The sequence below is a fragment of the Malus sylvestris genome, chromosome 12 (assembly GCF_916048215.2).
Source record: "Malus sylvestris chromosome 12, drMalSylv7.2, whole genome shotgun sequence".
NCBI lineage: Eukaryota > Viridiplantae > Streptophyta > Magnoliopsida > Rosales > Rosaceae > Malus > Malus sylvestris.
In genome coordinates, this window is record NC_062271.1 from 31,663,139 (window position 1) to 31,681,170 (window position 18,032).

The window sequence follows — 18,032 nt, forward strand, 5'->3', positions numbered from 1 at the left end:
AAAAGAAATTTGTAAAAATTGAAAAGTAAATAAGCACACATGTGGTGTTTTGAATTTAAGACCTCCTCATTAATTTAAAACAACAAAACCACAAATTTTAGTTAAATTTCTTTGTCATTGAACCAAAATTTGGAAATTTATACTCTTATGAAAACATATATAAATATACTACTCTAATAATTTTAGTGCCTCCAATTATTTTGAGCCTCAAACGATCGTCCGGCCAGCACTGGGCTTGCGCCGGCCCTGGTGGGCTTACTGGTGAGCGCAAGCGATGGGTGCCTTGAAGAGGGAAAACACCACGTGAACCCTATTGAAACCTCATTCAAGCAAAAGATGTCTTGAGGAGTGGAAGATACACCACAGAAAGCTTTTGAGAACGACGGAATGAAGGAGTTGCAGCTTTAGGGGATGGCGCCTCTGAGTCGGATTATATTAGAGTTGAGATAAGGTTAAGGAAAATTATAAGGGGCCCTGACACGAATGTTTTAAAGCCCAAAGCTGCTACTTAGATGGTAGTATCTGAATTGAAGGAAGAACTAGAAGCACAAGGTCTGCCAACTGATGGTACCAGAAATGTTCTCTACCAGCGTGTCCAAAAAGCAAGGTATTGGAAGAAAGCATGGGTGTATGGTGACCTTTACTTTTCCATGTTTTCATCACCTTTACTTTTCCATGTTTTCTGCTCCATGTTTTCTTACTTTTCCATGTTTTCCTCACCTTTACTTTTCCATGTTTTCTGCTCCATGTTTTCTGCTTGTCCTCCCTTTCTTTCGGCTTCTGTTTTCTTTTCCTTTCTTCCGCTCATTTATATGAGCTTTCATTGTACTTAGTTTTACATAATACAAAATATAGACATTCAAAATTCAATACAAGGACACCTGCTCCTTATGTCGGGGGGTTGCATAGCTCTGCAAGCAATGCTTCCCCATTTTAGCTGCCCTTGGAACTGTAATATAGTTAATAGCGGAAATAAGCAAATCACAAATACAATTAACCACTAACCTTGTGAAGCCATTGCAGCGGAAACTAGAAATCTTAGTAAATTTGGAAGGAGACGACTTTCATGCTACTCCACCATCACCACACTCAGATATTGATATCAACCCAAATCAACGTCTTAGTTCTGTCTTGCTAAATGAGTTTAACTATCTTCCATGGGAGAGAGCAGTTTCTCTTGCTCTGGGAGGACGATCAAAGCTTGGTTATGTTAATGGTGCTATTCCAATGCCTGAGACTACCTCACCGGAGTATGATGCTTGGCTATGCAAAGACCAGTTGGTCATGTCGTGGCTACTCAATTCCATGGATCGTAAGATTGCAGAAATTTTTAGCTATGTTGAATCCTCCATGACTCTTTGGAAAAATCTCAAGGAAATGTATGGAAATCAGAACAATGCGGCTAGAGTGTTTCAGTTAAAGAAGGACATTGCTGGTTTGCAACAGGAAGGAAAGCCATTTGTGCAACATCTTGGAAAGCTGACCACTATGTGGAACGAGCTGAATGTGTATCGACCACACACCATCGACGCTGCTGTGCTAACTAAAAGAGCCGAGGAAGACAAAATATTCCAACTCCTAGCAAGTCTGAGTCCTGAATTCGAAGATCTTCGAAGTCATATCCTCATGAATCCCGACCTGCCTTCTTTTTCAAGTGTGTGTGCCACAATTCAAAGAGAAGAGGTTCGAAGGAAAGTCATGACCATGGACATGAAGGCAAATATACCAGAAGCTAGGGCTTACTTCTCTAACCAAAAACTTGGTGAGGAGAGAGGCTACAAAGGAAAGAAAACTGGCTTAAAATGTAGCCATTGTGATGCTGGTGGGCACTCAAGAGATCGATGCTGGATTCTTCATCCAAAGTTAAAACCAAAGTTTCCTAGGGATAACAAAGGTGTCTCGAAAGGCTCGTACAACCCTTCTTACAAGGCAAATCATGTTGCCACAACTTCTTTTGATGGAGCACTGAAGTTCACCACCAATCCAGCTGCACTGATCAACGAGTTTGCTATGTTTCTTCACAAGAAACAAGGTCTTGGAGATAGTGAAGGACCACTAAATCAGTGTGACAACAATCAAACTGCACTACTAGGACAGTTTGATGGCTTCCTAGCTGGAAATGAAGGCGTGGTACAAAGGGACATCCCAGGTATCTTACATTCCTTCTCAACTGCTCTCAACATTGGTAATGTGCATGATTATTGGATTATAGATTCTGGAGCCACTGATCATATGACTAACAAGTCTACAAACTTGCATAAATTTGAAAAAATTTCTATTCCATCCCAAGTGTCAGTTGCCAATGGAAAAAATGCTATGGTTGTGGGAAAAGGAAAAATACATTTGATCTCAAGTGATGTCGAGTCTGAGGCTCTTTATGTTCCCTCATTCCCTTTTCAACTTTTATCTGTTAGCAAGATCACAAACTCATTAAATTGTCTTGCCATTTTCTCTCCCAAAAATGTGATCTTTCAGGATGTAGTCACCAAGAAGATGATTGGTGAAAGATTTTTCTTAAATGGTCTCTACTATCTTTCCAAGCATATTCAAGTTCCCAAGGTTTTTCAAGTCACTTCAAGCTTAGCTCAAGAAAAACAACTTTGGCACCAACACCTAGCACATCCTTCTGAAAAAGTTCTATCCACCTTGTTCCCAAATATGTGCAAAGTTACAAGTCCTTGTGATGTTTGTCATTTTTCTAAGTTTACTAGATTACCATTTACTTCCTCTTTGTCTAGGGCTAGTAACCCTTTTGAAATTGTGCATTCTGATGTTTGGGGACCAACTATAAAGTCTTTTGATGGATACAAATATTTTGTAACTTTTGTGGATGATTTCACAAGGATTACTTGGTTGTATCTTTTGAAATTTAAAAGTGAAGTGATGGAAGTTTTTCAAGATTTTCATAGACTTGTGGCCACCCAATTTGCTTCAAAAATTCATATTTTACGATCAGATAACGGCACAGAATATATGTCTCATAACATGTCACACTACTTGAGCACGCATGGTATATTACACCAAACAAGCTGTGTTGGAACACCTCAACAAAATGGGGTGGCCGAGAGGAAGAATAGAGATCTACTTGAGAAGACTAAAGCTCTTATGTTTCACATGAATGTGCCTAAAAAGTTTTGGTTTCAAGGAGTCCTTACTGCGGCATATCTCATCAATAGATTGCCTAGTAAAGTGTTGAATTTTAAATCACCTTATGAGGTCTTGAAAAATAGAAAGATCAACTTTTCCCATTTGAGAGTCTTTAGGTGTACATGCTTTGTTCACATTCAAACTCAAAATCGTGACAAGCTAGACCCAAGGGCTGCCAAATGTGTCTTTCTAGGTTATTCATCTACCCAAAAAGGTTACAAGTGCTATAATTCAACAACTAGAAAAATGGTTGTTTCAAGGGATGTTAAATTTGAAGAACATGTTCCTTACTTCTCACAATCACTGGATTACTCTAGACAGGGGGAGCATTTGATGGACTTATTTCCTTTTCCATATCCAAACGGAGAAGATGCAACATGCACTCCTAGTGATCATGTGCCGGATGATGTTAACCTTCACTCGGTGGAACATCTTGAAGATGAAAACCCTTCCTCATCAGAGATTCACACTGCACCCTCCAGTGATCCTTCCAACCATGATGTTGTTCAAATACCTGTAGTTCAATCTCCTACAGTTCGTCGCAATCCTGCACGAGAGAGGAAACTTCCATCCAAGTTGCATGATTATGTGACCTACACTGCCAGGTATCCCGTGACTGATGTTATTGATTATAGTAAAGTCTCATCTTCTTTTGCTACATTCCTAAGTGCCATTAATGAAGCTCGAGAACCTCAAAGTTTTCAAGAAGCCAATCTTCACAGTGAGTGGAGATATGCTATGGCAGAGGAGCTTCAAGCCCTCCATGAAAATAACACATGGACTATAGTGAAACTTCCAAAAGGAAAGAAGGCAGTGGGGAGTCGTTGGGTGTACAAAACTAAGTTTCATTCAGATGGCACAATCGAAAGGAATAAGGCTCGCTTGGTTGCTCGAGGTTTTACACAAACCTATGGCGTCGATTATAAAGAGACATTTGCTCCGGTGGCAAAAATGAACAATGTTAGAGTATTGTTGTCGGTTGCAATTAACAATGCATGGCCTCTCTTTCAAATGGATGTTAAAAATGCTTTCCTGCATGGTGAACTTGAAGAAGAGGTTTACATGAAGCTACCACCATGTCATCCTCAATCAAACAATCCAGAAATGGTGTGCAAACTCCATAAATCCATTTATGGTCTCAAGCAAAGTCCACGTGCATGGTATGCCAAGCTCAGTCATGTTCTGGAAAGGGTTGGTTTTTGTCGAAGTATTGCGGATTCTTCCCTATTTGTTCATTCCAGCTTAGTGGGTAAACTAGTTGTGCTCATTTATGTTGATGATCTAATTGTGACAGGTGATAATATGTCAGAGATTAATGCTCTTAAACAGTATCTCAACAACAAGTTTGCTATCAAGGATCTTAGCACTCTCAAATACTTTATGGGCATCAAGATGGCACACTCTCACAAGGGTTTCTTCCTCAACCAACGCAAGTATGTCATGGATCTTCTTCACGAAGCAAAAATGACAGATTGCAAGCCTGCTCGTACCCCCTTGGATAGCAACTTGAAGCTAAAAACTCACGGTGATCCAGTTCCCAATTTAAGTTACTATCAAAGAATGGTTGGCAAACTCATTTATCTGACTATCACACGTCCTGATATATCATATGCTGTCAGCATTGTTAGCCAGTTTATGCACTCTCCAAGCATGAATCATTTGAAGATTGTTCATCGTTGTTATCTTAAGGGTTCCATTGGTAGAGGAATTCTTATGCGCAACAATAGTCACACTCAGATCTCAGGCTATACCGATGCTGACTGGGCATGCAATTCTCTCGATCGCAAGTCTACCACTGGGTTTTGTACGTTTGTGGGAGGCAACCTAGTTACCTGGAAAAGCAAGAAACAAAGTGTTGTTGCACGCTCTAGTGCAGAGGCAGAGTATCGTGCTATGGCGTCCACTGCTTGTGAACTTATTTGGCTCAAAAGCCTTCTGTTGACTTTAGGTTTTCCTCATCAACAACCCATGTCCCTACACTGTGATAATCAGGCCGCGATGCACATTTCATCGAATCCTGTATTCCATGAGCGAACTAAACATATTGAAGTTGATTGTCACTACGTCAGAAATTAAGTTCAGTCCAAGGTGATCGACACTCACTACACGCGCAGTCATGATCAACTTGCGGATATTTTCACAAAAGGATTACCCTCTGCTGATTTTCAACGTCTTTTGTTCAAGCTTGGATCAATTAATCCCTTTGATCCAGCTTGAGGGGGAGTATTGGAAGAAAGCATGGGTGTATGGTGACCTTTACTTTTCCATGTTTTCCTCACCTTTACTTTTCCATGTTTTATGCTCCATGTTTTCTTACTTTTCCATGTTTTCCTCACCTTTACTTTTCCATGTTTTCTGCTCCATGTTTTCTGCTTGTCCTCCCTTTCTTTCGGCTTCTGTTTTCTTTTCCTTTCTTCCGCTCATTTATATGAGCTTTCATTGTACTTAGTTTTACATAATACAAAATATAGACATTCAAAATTCAATACAAGGACACCTGCTCCTTATGTCGGGGGGTTGCATAGCTCTGCAAGCAATGCTTCCCCATTTTAGCTGCCCTTGGAACTGTAATATAGTTAATAGCGGAAATAAGCAAATCACAAATACAATTAACCACTAACCTTGTGAAGCCATTGCAGCGGAAACTAGAGCTCTTCTACACTCAACACTACTGTATGCAATCAACAAACAATGGGGCTTGTTCTCTCTGGTTTGCGTAATCAGTGTGAATGCAGGGACCTCTATTACATATCCTTAGTGTTGGTATTTGATTAGGTTACTTCCCATCATGTAATCCTAATCAAATTGTATAAACAAATACCCTTATCACCACAAACCAAAGTTATCATATCAGAATAGTTAAACCTACTCATACCAGGATTACTTCCAGCTTTATATACAATCAAATACATTCCTTGATAGCTTTACAAGTCTAGTTTATCCCAATCTCTTACGACTTCAATCCCTTAAGCACGTGATAAACTTAGTGTGCAGCTCTAATTAGATTACAGGAACTTCACTCTATACTGATCAAATCTGAATGTGTTTCGTCTTACAGGTTGATGAAGAGCTTGATGAACTGCTCTCATGTATCAAGCTAGAAAAAGGAAATACAGAGTTCTGGAAGCGTCGTTTCATGGGAGAAGGCTTCGGTACTGATCAAGAAAAGGCTGAAGATGTTTCGGACAGTGTCACTGTTGATGTTGCATAAGATGTGGAAAATGACGAAGCTGAAGCTGATGATGATGATGACAAAGATGATGATGAGGAGGAGTACCCACAAATGGGGACTGTACCGTGTTTTTGCGTGCGGCAGTAACCAGTAAGGGCTCCTCTGCCGTCAGCTTTCTTGAATATATTACAGACTACGCATAGTCTTGGTTATGTATTCGGCAGGTAAGACCATGTTCCTTAAGTTGAGTATGACAAAACTGAAAACAAAACAGAAACCGGAGATGATGTAGGTGTTCGCGTTCATGATCTAAAACACGTTCATCCACACAAATTATCGCTTGCCAAAGAGATTTGATTCTATATTTTGGGGTCTTGTTTACATCATTTTTTCTTCTCTTCCGTTGCAGTCCCCTTTACGATGAAATCATCTCACTGTGTCTCGACCTCGTGGAGCTAGATGCAGCCGTTGCAATTGTTGCAGACATGGAGACGACTGGAATCAGCCCCAGACGAGACATTGGACCGGGTGATTTCTGCTAAGCAGACGACCTGATAGTACTGTCAAAGATAGTTGCAATGCAAGGGTTAGAATTTGTTACGGTTCTCCCTTGCTGTGTAATTAAACCTAAATTTTGCCCACTTAGCAGTGAAGTAATTGACGGCGAGCCTTGGCGCAACGGAAAAGTTGCTGTTTTGCGATAAAAAAGTTACGGATTTGAATTGTGGAAACAATCTCTTTATAAAGTCAGTGTAAGATAACAAGAGTACAACTGTGTACGATAGAATTCTCTTTCCGACTCTCACGAAGCAGGAGCCTTATTGGCTTAGGGTTTTCCTTTTTTTGTAGTGGTAGTAATTATTTTCTGTACTCATTGACTGTTAGCTTAAAAGGCAGTCAAATTCAGCTGTCTTGGTGCATAAGACATGATTGATGCTTGATCTTAAAGCAAGCCAATGAAAATGTGACTTAAAAGAGAGAACGCAATCTAATGCAGCCATTATGTTGTTTAAAGGGCCGGCCGGGACCCGTCCCCGGATTAAATGAACTTGTGTTAGAAGCGGAGTGCGTAAATCATTTTTGATGAAAAATTAAGTTAATAAAAGGGTTTTTTAATGAAAAGAATTTGGACTGAGTTTGCTTTAACAAAAAATTATTCTATAACTTTATTTTTCATGAAAATAGGTTAATTTTATTTAATAAAAATGATCATTCCAACATGACTCATTTGACGAAATTCTAACAATTGATAAAAGGATCGTAATTGCACGTTTTAAGGAGTTAAGAGACTAATAATCATAAATTTTTAGTTGAAAGACCATTGCTCCAATTAAGTTAAAATTGAAGAACCATTTTGTACAATTTTCTCTACACTTTACTCTCATATTTTAGTCATGTAAAAGGGTAAACACGACGTTATATTTGGAATTGGATCCGTTTCGGACCTTAGTGTCCGGAGCCTGAGGATCAATTTATCTGGGCCATACAAATTCAATTTAACGTTTCTCATTAACTCATTTTCCTGGTCTACCACACAAAACCAATAGCTCTGATTTCTTTTACACACCAATCAACCGCCCAGATGAATTGATCCTTAGGCTCCGGAAACTAAGGTCCAGAGCGGATACAATTCCGTTATATTTATCCTCATTCATGAATTGACCCCAAGGATGTCTTTCTTGTTCGAAAGTATTCCAAAATTGCTAATTAGTCCTTTTTGCAGTTAAGGACATATTTGTCCTAATGGAGTAGTGTGCACCCACTCCGCTTAGTCGTTTAGTCAGCACCGATGATGACAACCGCCTTCAGACCACACAGCGGATACGGCTCGCTCGCGATCTCCTTCCTTCCCACCTAAAAAAAAAAGGCACTTCACCCGCAAACTCCGTCAGCCAAAAGCGCTGGCCAAAAAAGCAGCTTAAACTCAAAGCAGAATGCGACGATGCTGCTTTCCTTTCTAATCTAAAGCTTCCACTCTGAAAGCTTCAATTTTTACTCAGATCTTACTGTGGGAAAGACTTCAGCCATGGCTGTTCCAGTTGAAGAAGCCATTGCCGCTCTATCCACCTTCTCACTCGAGGTCCGAAAAATGGCTTTGATTTTGGTTGAATTCACATTAATTTGATTTACTTGTGTTTAATCTGATTTTTTTTTTACAATTTTATTTAATTTTGGTTGAATGTAGGATGAGCAAGCGGAGGTTCAAGGACCGGGAATTTGGGTTTCGACTGATACCGGCGCAACGGATAGTCCCATCGGTGCGTTTTTCGTTTCTTTTGTTGGAATTGGAATTGTTTTTGGTGTTGATTTGGAAGTCTTGAGTGAAGTGTTTGATATTATGAACTAAATTTAGCTTTTTTTTTTTTTCCGATTAAAGCAACTGTCTTGAAGTTTAATTTGTTGTTATTTACATTTTGTAGAGTATAGCGATGTTTCCGCTTATCGCCTATCGTTGACAGAAGACACAAAAGCTCTCAATCAGCTGGTGCATACTTATTTGTTGCTATTTTTTTGTCTTTGAATCGATTTTTGGTGTAAATGTAGACACAAAGAAGCATTTTGGCAACATTTTTGTACTCATTTTCGGATGCATCTGAATGTTGTCTTTGATTGTGTTTTCGATAAAAATTGCAACTTATGCAGAATGCTCTTATTCAAGAGGGAAAGGAGATGGGATCGGTGCTTTATACATATCGCAGTTGTGTCAAAGCACTTCCTCAGGTTAAGCTCTTCCTTCAAGTTGTCACTCGTACAAGCTAGCATTGTTTCGGAAAATCTTTATAAATGGTTGAGCTGACTTGTCTCTAATGTGTGTGTATGTATCTTTTGTGGCAGCTTCCTGATAATATGAAACAAAGTCAAGCTGACTTGTATCTAGAAACATATCAAGTTTTGGACTTGGAAATGAGCCGTTTGCGTGAAATACAGCGATGGCAAGCATCAGCTGCCGCAAAGGTATTAGCTTTTTCAAACCTCAATTTACACACTTTGTTTGTTATCCTTGATTTGAATTTTCACAGTGGCATGGATGTTTTTGTACAGCTAGCTGCAGATATGCAACGGTTTTCTAGGCCTGAGCGACGCATTAATGGCCCCACAGTAACTCATCTCTGGTATGCAATAACATTTCCGAAACATTTTCTTTCTTTAGTTTTGATGTGTGTCAATATGGGTCCCACTAATTTGTTCACGCTCCAGGTCCATGTTGAAGTTACTTGACACTCTGGTGCAACTTGATCATCTCAAAAATGCCAAAGCAAGCATACCGAATGATTTCTCTTGGTATAAAAGGTAAGACAATTATTACCATTCTATATCTTTTTTACTGTACCTTTGACATGGCATGTCTCCATGATTAGTTCTCTTATTTGGCTTATTGTGAATTTTTCAGGACATTCACACAAGTAAGTGTACAGTGGCATGATACTGATACGATGAGAGAGGAGCTAGATGACTTACAGGTGTGACTGTGGTCTCCTTCACTATCTTCATGATATGCAGATTTAGATGGATACATAATATCACTGTATGTTGCTGCAGATTTTCCTTAGCACAAGGTGGGCTATCTTATTGAATTTGCATGTGGAGATGTTCCGCGTGAACAAGTATCCTGTGTACCGGAGTCATTGGACTTATTTTGTCTGACATTACAATTCTATATGAAATGAGTAGAAGAAATGACGACTTATTTTGATACTTTCAACTCTACTCATTTCACTTAATTGGAGCTACTGATTTTATTCACCTTGTCCAAAAATTATAGTGATCTGCCTTTTCTTGTTGTTGTCAATTTGTTACTTTTGCAATTGGTGATACAGTGTGCTATGAGTTCCTTGACACGATATAGTGTAGAAGACATCCTTCAAGTTCTCATAGTCTTTGCTGTTGAGTCATTAGAGCTGGATTTTGCACTTCTGTTCCCAGAGCGGCATATTCTTCTACGTGTTTTGCCAATTCTTGTTGTTTTAGCAACATCATCGGAAAAAGATAGCGAGTCTTTGTACAAGAGAGTGAAAATCAACAGACTGATCAATATATTTAAGGTAATATATAGTTGTAATGATTTTCAAAGTTCAGAAATTAAAAAGTTATCTGCACTCTCGCCTAAAGGCTTCTATTTGTTTCTTTGTTATTTGTCTTCCAGAATGATCCAGTAATTCCTGCATTTCCAGATCTTCATCTTTCTCCTGTTGCAATCATGAAAGAATTGTCAATATACTTCCAGAAGTTTTCCACCCAAACTCGTCTTCTTAGTCTTCCCTCACCTCATGAGCTTCCATCCCGCGAGGCACAAGAATATCCTTTTGATTTGTTTTCATTATTTATTAAAAGTAAAATTGTGTTTTTATATTGGGAATTTAGCCTCACTCAGTTTTATAAGAAAAATTATTTTCATTAATGTAAGTGAATCCACTTTTCTAAAGCTTGTATTGGGAACATTAGACTGCTGACTCAACTCTTACATTGTTATAGAAGTCTACTAGTACTCTGATCATCTTTTATTGGGCACATGGGTATTTGCTTGGTTACCGAATCTGACTGTAACTTTATAGTTTTGTCTTGTTTAGTGTCTTTGAGATTTGCACAAAAATCTCTTTGTTGTTGCATCTATTTAGTGAGGCCTTTACTTGATATACTTATCAGAGACATTATCTAATCATCAATCACATTGGATCCATCCGTGCGGAGCATGATGACTTTGCAATTCGTTTTTCTTCCTCCATGAATCAGGTCTCTTCCTCCTACTCCTCAGTCCTTCATCTGCACAAAATAAAAGTAAACCTGTATTATGAATATGAATTCTTTTCGGCCCTCTTATGTAATTTTCTGAAGTTGCTCATTCTGCTTTATGTAGTTATTGTTGTTGAAGGCAACAGACAATCCAGATATTGATTGGTGCAAAGAAGTGAAGGGAAACATATATGATATGGTTGTTGAAGGTTTTCAGCTGTTGAGTAGATGGACTGCACGCATTTGGGAACAATGTGCATGGAAGTTTTCTCGTCCCTGCAAGGATATAGTTCCTTCTGAAACACAAGAGGCTTTAGCATCATTTTCTGACTATGAAAAGGTATTGTCTCCCATATCTGAAATGTTGTAATTGCTTCTGTTGATCCCAGACTCAGTAATCTGTAAATGTTTTTAAGATTTCGGTACAAGACGCTAGTGTGAATAAGAAATTTAAAACCTGTGGAAAAAAAAGGCATAGCACGAAAATAATGAATGGAGGATTGGTAGTCCGTCCTATGGTAACAATACATTACTAAAGAATGTGGTCGATAATGTAAATCTTTTTTTGAGGTCACATTTAGCTTGAAGTAGGGTTTAAAAATTGGGTTGAAGCCTGGATCTCCATGCACGTAATAATTTAATGCTTGGTTCTGTTTACTCAATTTTGAAATCGCCGTTTAGGTTATACATGGAAGAAACGTTAATGACCTAAAAGGCTAACGTTAACATACATATCTAACTTATATATGCATGTCTTAAGTTTATCGATTCAGTTCTTGTCTTCCTAATGGTAGATCACAACTATTGTGAAATCTCTCTTAGGTGGTACGATATAACTATAGTGCAGAGGAAAGGAAAGCACTGGTTGAACTTGTTGGTTACATAAAGAGCATTGGGTCACTGATGCAGCGCAACGACACTTTGGTAGCTGATGCTTTATGGGAGACAATTCATGCAGAGGTCCAGGATTTTGTTCAGAATACATTGGCCACTATGTTGAGGACTACCTTCCGAAAGAAGAAGGACCTATCCAGGTGGGACTTTAAGTTTGTTTAATATGATTTTTTCTTGGGTCTCTTACTAGAAAAGAGTTCTTAGTGGACTGGTTCATTGCTTTTGTATTGTTTTCTTTCTCTTTTATAGCATCGTTCAGTTTACCATAACGAAAAATGAAATACCTTATTAATGTAATATAAATTTTTGGTGCATCTTTTTCATTTTGCTTATAAGTTTCATTCAATTCAGGATCCTTTCTGATATGCGGACTCTTTCAGCAGACTGGATGGCAAATACTAGCAAGTCTGAGTCTGGATCCCTACAACAAGGGGGTGATGAAAGCAAAGGAAACTTTTTCTATCCAAGGCCGGTTGCACCAACAGCTGCTCAGGTTTCCTGCATCATCCTACTTCTTTCATGAAATTTGAGATTTTTTTTTTTATTATCAGTTAATCAAGGATTTTTTCCTTACTTGATATTGCTCTTTGTATTTTGGTTTTTTCCTTCCATTTGTTCACTGGGAAACGAAATTAATCAGAAACTTCTATGTTGATCCAATTAGTACTTCCCTCATAATCTGGATCTGCAAAGACCCACATTTATAATGAATAAGTTAAGGGAGCTTTTAATAGTAAATTATTAGCACCTTCAAGTTTTAAGCATATATATAACTCAATCTATTTTGCATGGGTCTTATATGTCTTGCACGTTCCTCTTTTCACCCAATACATAGATGCTCAATTGTAAGCTATTAAAGAAATAGAGCTTAAATCGAGTTTCAAGTTGTGCTTAATTTTGCAAATTTTTGTAAACTACTGAGTAATATATTTTTTTGTACATTATCATATAATTCTCTCTCCCTAAGATTGAGCTAATTGATCAATTCAGTTTCTTTTTTCAGGCTCACTGCTTGCAGTTCCTGATATATGAGGCAGTATCTGGTGGTAATCTTAGGAAGCCTGGAGGACTCTTTGGGAATAGTGGGTCTGAGATTCCTGTTAATGATCTAAAACAGTTGGAAACATTCTTTTACAAGCTCAGATTCTTCCTGCATATATTGGACTACTCAGGTATTCCTTCCAACTCTCCTTTCGTCTTACATGCCTTAGGCATAACGTTGCTAAGTCTTATGGCTTACAATCAGAGCTCGTCATTTTGTCTGAAACTGATAACATATTGATTTGCTCCTTTCTTAAACTAGAATTTTTACCACTTTTATAAAATTCAGCTTTGTCCTTTTGACTGCGTTGCAGTGACTGTGGCAACTTTGACGGATCTTGGTTTCTTGTGGTTTAGAGAATTTTATTTGGAATCTTCTCGTGTTATTCAGGTAGCACACTATTCCACATAATATCTAGATCTCATTTGAATTGCACTAGCATGTTTGACAATAAATGAATTATACTAGCATGTTGAACTTGTATAACAATGCATTCAATAGTTTATATTCCCATGCTCTTTTCCTGTATGTTTACAAAGTTGAAAGTGTTTCAGCTGAAAAAGATTTTTCTGAAGTTGTATTGTACCCTCGGATAGTTCAGCCCATATTTTCTTAAGCTTTGTTCGTTCTTAAATTTTATGAAACGTGTTTTTTCTTATTGATCAGTTTCCCATTGAGTGTTCTCTACCCTGGATGTTGGTGGATTACATGCTGGAGTCGCAGAATGCGGGCATCCTAGAAAGTGTGTTGATGCCATTTGACATCTATAATGATTCAGCTCAGCAAGCACTGGTTTTGCTCAAGCAACGGTTCCTCTATGATGAAATTGAGGCTGAGGTACCTGAATTTTGTTTACTTATAAAAGATATTAGCCAACACAATTATATTCATGTTTGCCTTAGGTGCTTGTTGCATTGAACTAATACTTAATTCTAGTAGTGTCCTTGTGGCTTCTGTAGGACAGAAAATTTGCATGCTGAATTTTGTATCTCGCTTTGAAAAGAATATTTTAATAGTATATTGTATTTGAAATGGTACATCTATGGGTCTCATACAACTGTATGCATGAGAATAGATTGTTGTTTATCTCCTTGCACCGTAGTTGATTAATTATTTTCATTTCCCTCTCAGGTGGACCATTGTTTTGATATATTTGTTTCAAAGCTTTGTGATAGTATTTTCACTTATTACAAGAGCTGGGCAGCAAGGTATGTCAACCTCCTTTGGCTTCTCAATACCACCAATAGAGTAACCATTTTCATTTGTTAGTTGTCTTATCTTGCAGTGAGCTACTTGATACTTCATTCCTCTTCGCATTGGACAATGGAGAAAAATATTCAGTCGAGCCTATGAGGTTCACTGCCCTACTGAAGATGACCAGAGTTAAGGTAATTTCTAACTTTGATATGTGATTTTCATTAGTTTTCCTATTATAACTGGTTATATTTATGCTTTTTGAATACACGAGTAAAATAAGTATCACTTTCCTCTACTTAAGAGTAAAATTTCATTGCCTACAGTTGCTTGGGAGGATGATTGATTTGAGAAGTTTGATTGCTGACCGGATGAACAAAGTTTTCAGAGATAATATCGAGTTTCTATTTGATCGTTTTGAGTCTCAGGATCTATGCGCTATTGTGGTAAGTAGTTTCAGAGTTTTACTTTTGTCTCCTTGATAGTGTAAGCAATCCCTTTGTTAACAAATATAACTTTTTGGTTGATAGGAATTAGAAAATCTGTTGGATATCTTAAAACATGCCCATGGGTTGCTATCCAGAGATATCTCAATAGACTCGTTCAGTATCATGTTGAATGAGATGCAAGAAAACATATCACTTGTGTCATACTGTAGTCGACTTGCTTCCCAGGTTTGGCAATTTTTTCTTTGTCTTTGTTACTAAGCTACTTCGGAACTGTGAATCTTGAGTCTTTTACTTTCTATATGCACTTATTCATTTTGTTTTATTCTAGATTTGGTCAGAGATGCAAAATGATTTCTTGCCAAACTTCATCCTTTGCAATACTACCCAGCGTTTCACCCGATCATCAAAGGTGCCTCTTGTACCTATTCAAAAGCCATCGGTTCCCTCTGCCAAGCCTAATTTCTATTGTGGTACTAAAGTAAGAAATCTTCCTTGCCAAGCCTAATTCCTCATTTGTCATTGTAAGTGCAAACCTTTTGGTTTAGTATTTTTTACTGTATTGAATATCAATTGTGTCATGGCAGGACTTAAATGCAGCTCATCAGAGTTTTGCACGGTTGCACGGTGGATTTTTTGGGATGCCCCACATGTTTTCAATTGTTAGGCTTCTAGGGTCTAGATCATTGCCTTGGCTAATTCGAGCACTTCTAGATCATGTGTCAAACAAGGTATGTCATGCTATGTTAGAAATTTTCTTTGTTTAATGCATGTTAGCTTTTGATAACATTAACGCCATGTTGATTTTCACGGTCATGTGTGCTTCTTTCAGATAGCTGCGGTGGAACCAATGATAACAGGACTACAAGAAGCTTTGCCGAAGTCTATTGGATTGCTTCCGTTTGATGGAGGCGTGACAGGTACATAGTGCTATGTTTTGTATGCGTTCTTTGTTAATTAGAAAAACAAAAAAATGAATTGACTGGGTCACGACTCATGATTCATGAATAAAAGTTAATGTTTGAACCTTTTTTGGATATAGCTGTACTCTTTTGATCCTTTTATATTAAGTTTTTCTGTGGAATATTGAAGCAATAAGTAGTGCATCTGCAAATAAAGCAACCCCCACCACACATAATTTTGTCGCAGTGTTTGCGGTATATTCTGATTTTCCTTTGTAATTCTTTAAACCCAGGTTGTATGAGGCTTGTTAAAGAACAACTTAGTTGGGGAACCAAATCACAGCTCAAAACCGAAGTTCTTCGAGGGATAAAGGAGATTGGAAGTGTGTTATATTGGTTGGGGCTTCTTGATATCGTGTTGGTTAGTGTTTTGAATACTTCAATGATAGCATTAGTTTTGCCATTGCTATGTGATATTAGGCAGGCGTATCCTGATTTTTGCACATCACATTGATTGCTATTTTAATTGAAATTAATTTTGATGGCTGGTTGATCCTTACTATTACGATCTCAACTGCTTGACAGAGAGAAACAGATACGACACATTTCATGCAAACAGCCCCTTGGTTGGGCTTGCTTCCTGGCGCAGATGGACAAATACTGCATTCTCAAGATGGCGGAGAAAGCCCTATTGTCAACCTCTTCAAATCAGCTACTTCTGCAATTGTGTCAAATCCTGGGTGCCGAAATCCGACTTCCTTCCATACCTTATCAAAACAGGCGGAAGCTGCAGGTGTGCAGTTGCACGTTACTCCTAAAAAGTTCCTGCTTATACTATATAATTATGTAGTTCTTGTAAACTTTCTTTGGAGATTTTTTGATTCACATGCTTTAATTGAAATAAAATGCAGAAACCTGTAATCCTATTTTGGTTCCTGTTTTATTTCTGTTACGTGTTGATGGTTTCAGATGTCTACTTTCACTGCAGATCTGTTGTACAAGGCTAACATGAATACTGGAAGTGTGCTGGAATACGCCCTAGCATTTACTAGTGCGGCTCTGGACAAATATTGTAGCAAATGGAGTGCTGTTCCAAAAACAGGGTTCATCGACATCACAACGTCAAAGGATTTCTATCGTATATACAGTGGTCTTCAAATTGTAAGATCTGGTGTACCTGGTTTACTTGTGCTAGAAATCGGAATATTTCTCATCTTTTATTGCTGCTAACTACTAACATATCGTAATTCTTAAATTGTAGTGGTACCTAGAGGAGTCTGTTCGAGTAACACCAAGCAGTCATGAAGTGCTGGGTGATTCAATAGCTTGGGGTGGTTGCACCATAATATACTTGCTTGGGCAACAGCTACATTTTGAGCTCTTGGATTTTTCACATCAGGTCCTCAACGTTGCCGAAGTGGAGTCTGCATCGATCAGCCAAGCCCACAAGAGTCCTCATTTTGTCCAGGTACAGAAGTCACACATCCTATCATCCGCTTCCGCATCCATTTGTTGTTTCCTACTACTTTCTGTAGAACTCCTTTGATAGTTTACAACATTTGTCTTCGTTTCAATGTATCAAATAATGTTTACGAATTTCCCCGTAAACTCTCTGTTCTTGACTCGTCCTCTGATCAATGATGTGTTTTTGCATGCAAACATGGTAATGGTTTTAAGTTTTAACTTGGTTGTTTGGTTATATGTGGTGAAGGGATGGGACGGTCTGTTAGAAGTAATGAAGAAAGCAAGGAGGCTAAACAATCATGTGTTCAGCATGCTAAAGGCGCGCTGCCCTCTCGAAGACAAGACGGCTTGCGCTATCAAGCAAAGCGGTGCCCCTCTGCATCGGGTCAAGTTCGAGAACACCGTCTCTGCGTTTGAAACTCTTCCGCAGAAAGAGGCCTGAATTGAATTATACAAGTCAGGTCATTTCATTACTCCTTGATGCTTAAGCTGTTCTCTTCCTTTTGGTTTCTGTACTTCCTAATCACGATTGCATTCCAAGTTATGTAGACAATGCAAGTGGAGAGAGAGAGGGAGAGACAGCATTGTTTTGAAAAGTTCGTTATGAATTGCATACTCTCAACTTTTAGATGCAGACGTGGGCTAAGCCGGTCTAGTGTAGCATGTCGAACGCTTTGCCCTCAAGTTCGAATCTCTATTATCCTATACTGATTAAGATTATTGTCTTTGTCAAAAGACATGACAAAGTTCCTCTGGAATCCGGATCCTTTTTGTGAGGATCTTGGGGATCTATGAATGGTGTTTGTTTATCGTACATCGTGCAGTGAAATTATTTTAAATATTTTTATTTAAAATTAAACACAAACAGTACTTGACAAAAACTGACTACATGATGTATGATAAACCGACACGATTCACGAATCCTCAGGATCTTCACCAAAATGATCCAGAGAGGATCCTGTTGGGTCCCTCTTGGGCTTGTAGATTCATATGCAGCAATTGTTACATGGGCGGGACCTGAGTGGTTACGTGTTATAATA

The 18,032-nt window shown here is 38.4% G+C and overlaps 2 protein-coding genes across 2 annotated transcripts; both read left to right on the forward strand.

Annotated features, from left to right (window-relative positions):
- The first annotated feature begins 1,041 nt into the window (after positions 1-1,041).
- Positions 1,042-2,519, forward strand: LOC126593033 (uncharacterized). Its single transcript, XM_050258886.1, has 2 exons — positions 1,042-2,149; positions 2,476-2,519. Exons 1-2 carry the CDS (start codon positions 1,228-1,230, stop codon positions 2,502-2,504), a joined length of 951 nt encoding a protein of 316 aa, XP_050114843.1. The 5' UTR covers positions 1,042-1,227; the 3' UTR covers positions 2,505-2,519.
- A 5,562-nt stretch (positions 2,520-8,081) lies between these two features.
- LOC126593030 (protein PIR) lies at positions 8,082-17,712 on the forward strand. The gene is made up of 30 exons (XM_050258877.1): positions 8,082-8,399; positions 8,505-8,577; positions 8,740-8,804; positions 8,963-9,040; positions 9,155-9,274; positions 9,362-9,432; positions 9,518-9,610; positions 9,711-9,780; positions 9,860-9,924; positions 10,167-10,362; positions 10,464-10,615; positions 10,957-11,050; positions 11,175-11,390; positions 11,873-12,084; positions 12,296-12,437; positions 12,948-13,116; positions 13,300-13,376; positions 13,653-13,823; positions 14,118-14,194; positions 14,272-14,374; positions 14,507-14,626; positions 14,711-14,854; positions 14,958-15,107; positions 15,214-15,357; positions 15,459-15,546; positions 15,822-15,949; positions 16,114-16,321; positions 16,517-16,689; positions 16,790-16,996; positions 17,240-17,712. Exons 1-30 carry the CDS (start codon positions 8,346-8,348, stop codon positions 17,432-17,434), a joined length of 3,855 nt encoding a protein of 1,284 aa, XP_050114834.1. The 5' UTR covers positions 8,082-8,345; the 3' UTR covers positions 17,435-17,712.
- Positions 17,713-18,032: the final 320 nt, after the last annotated feature.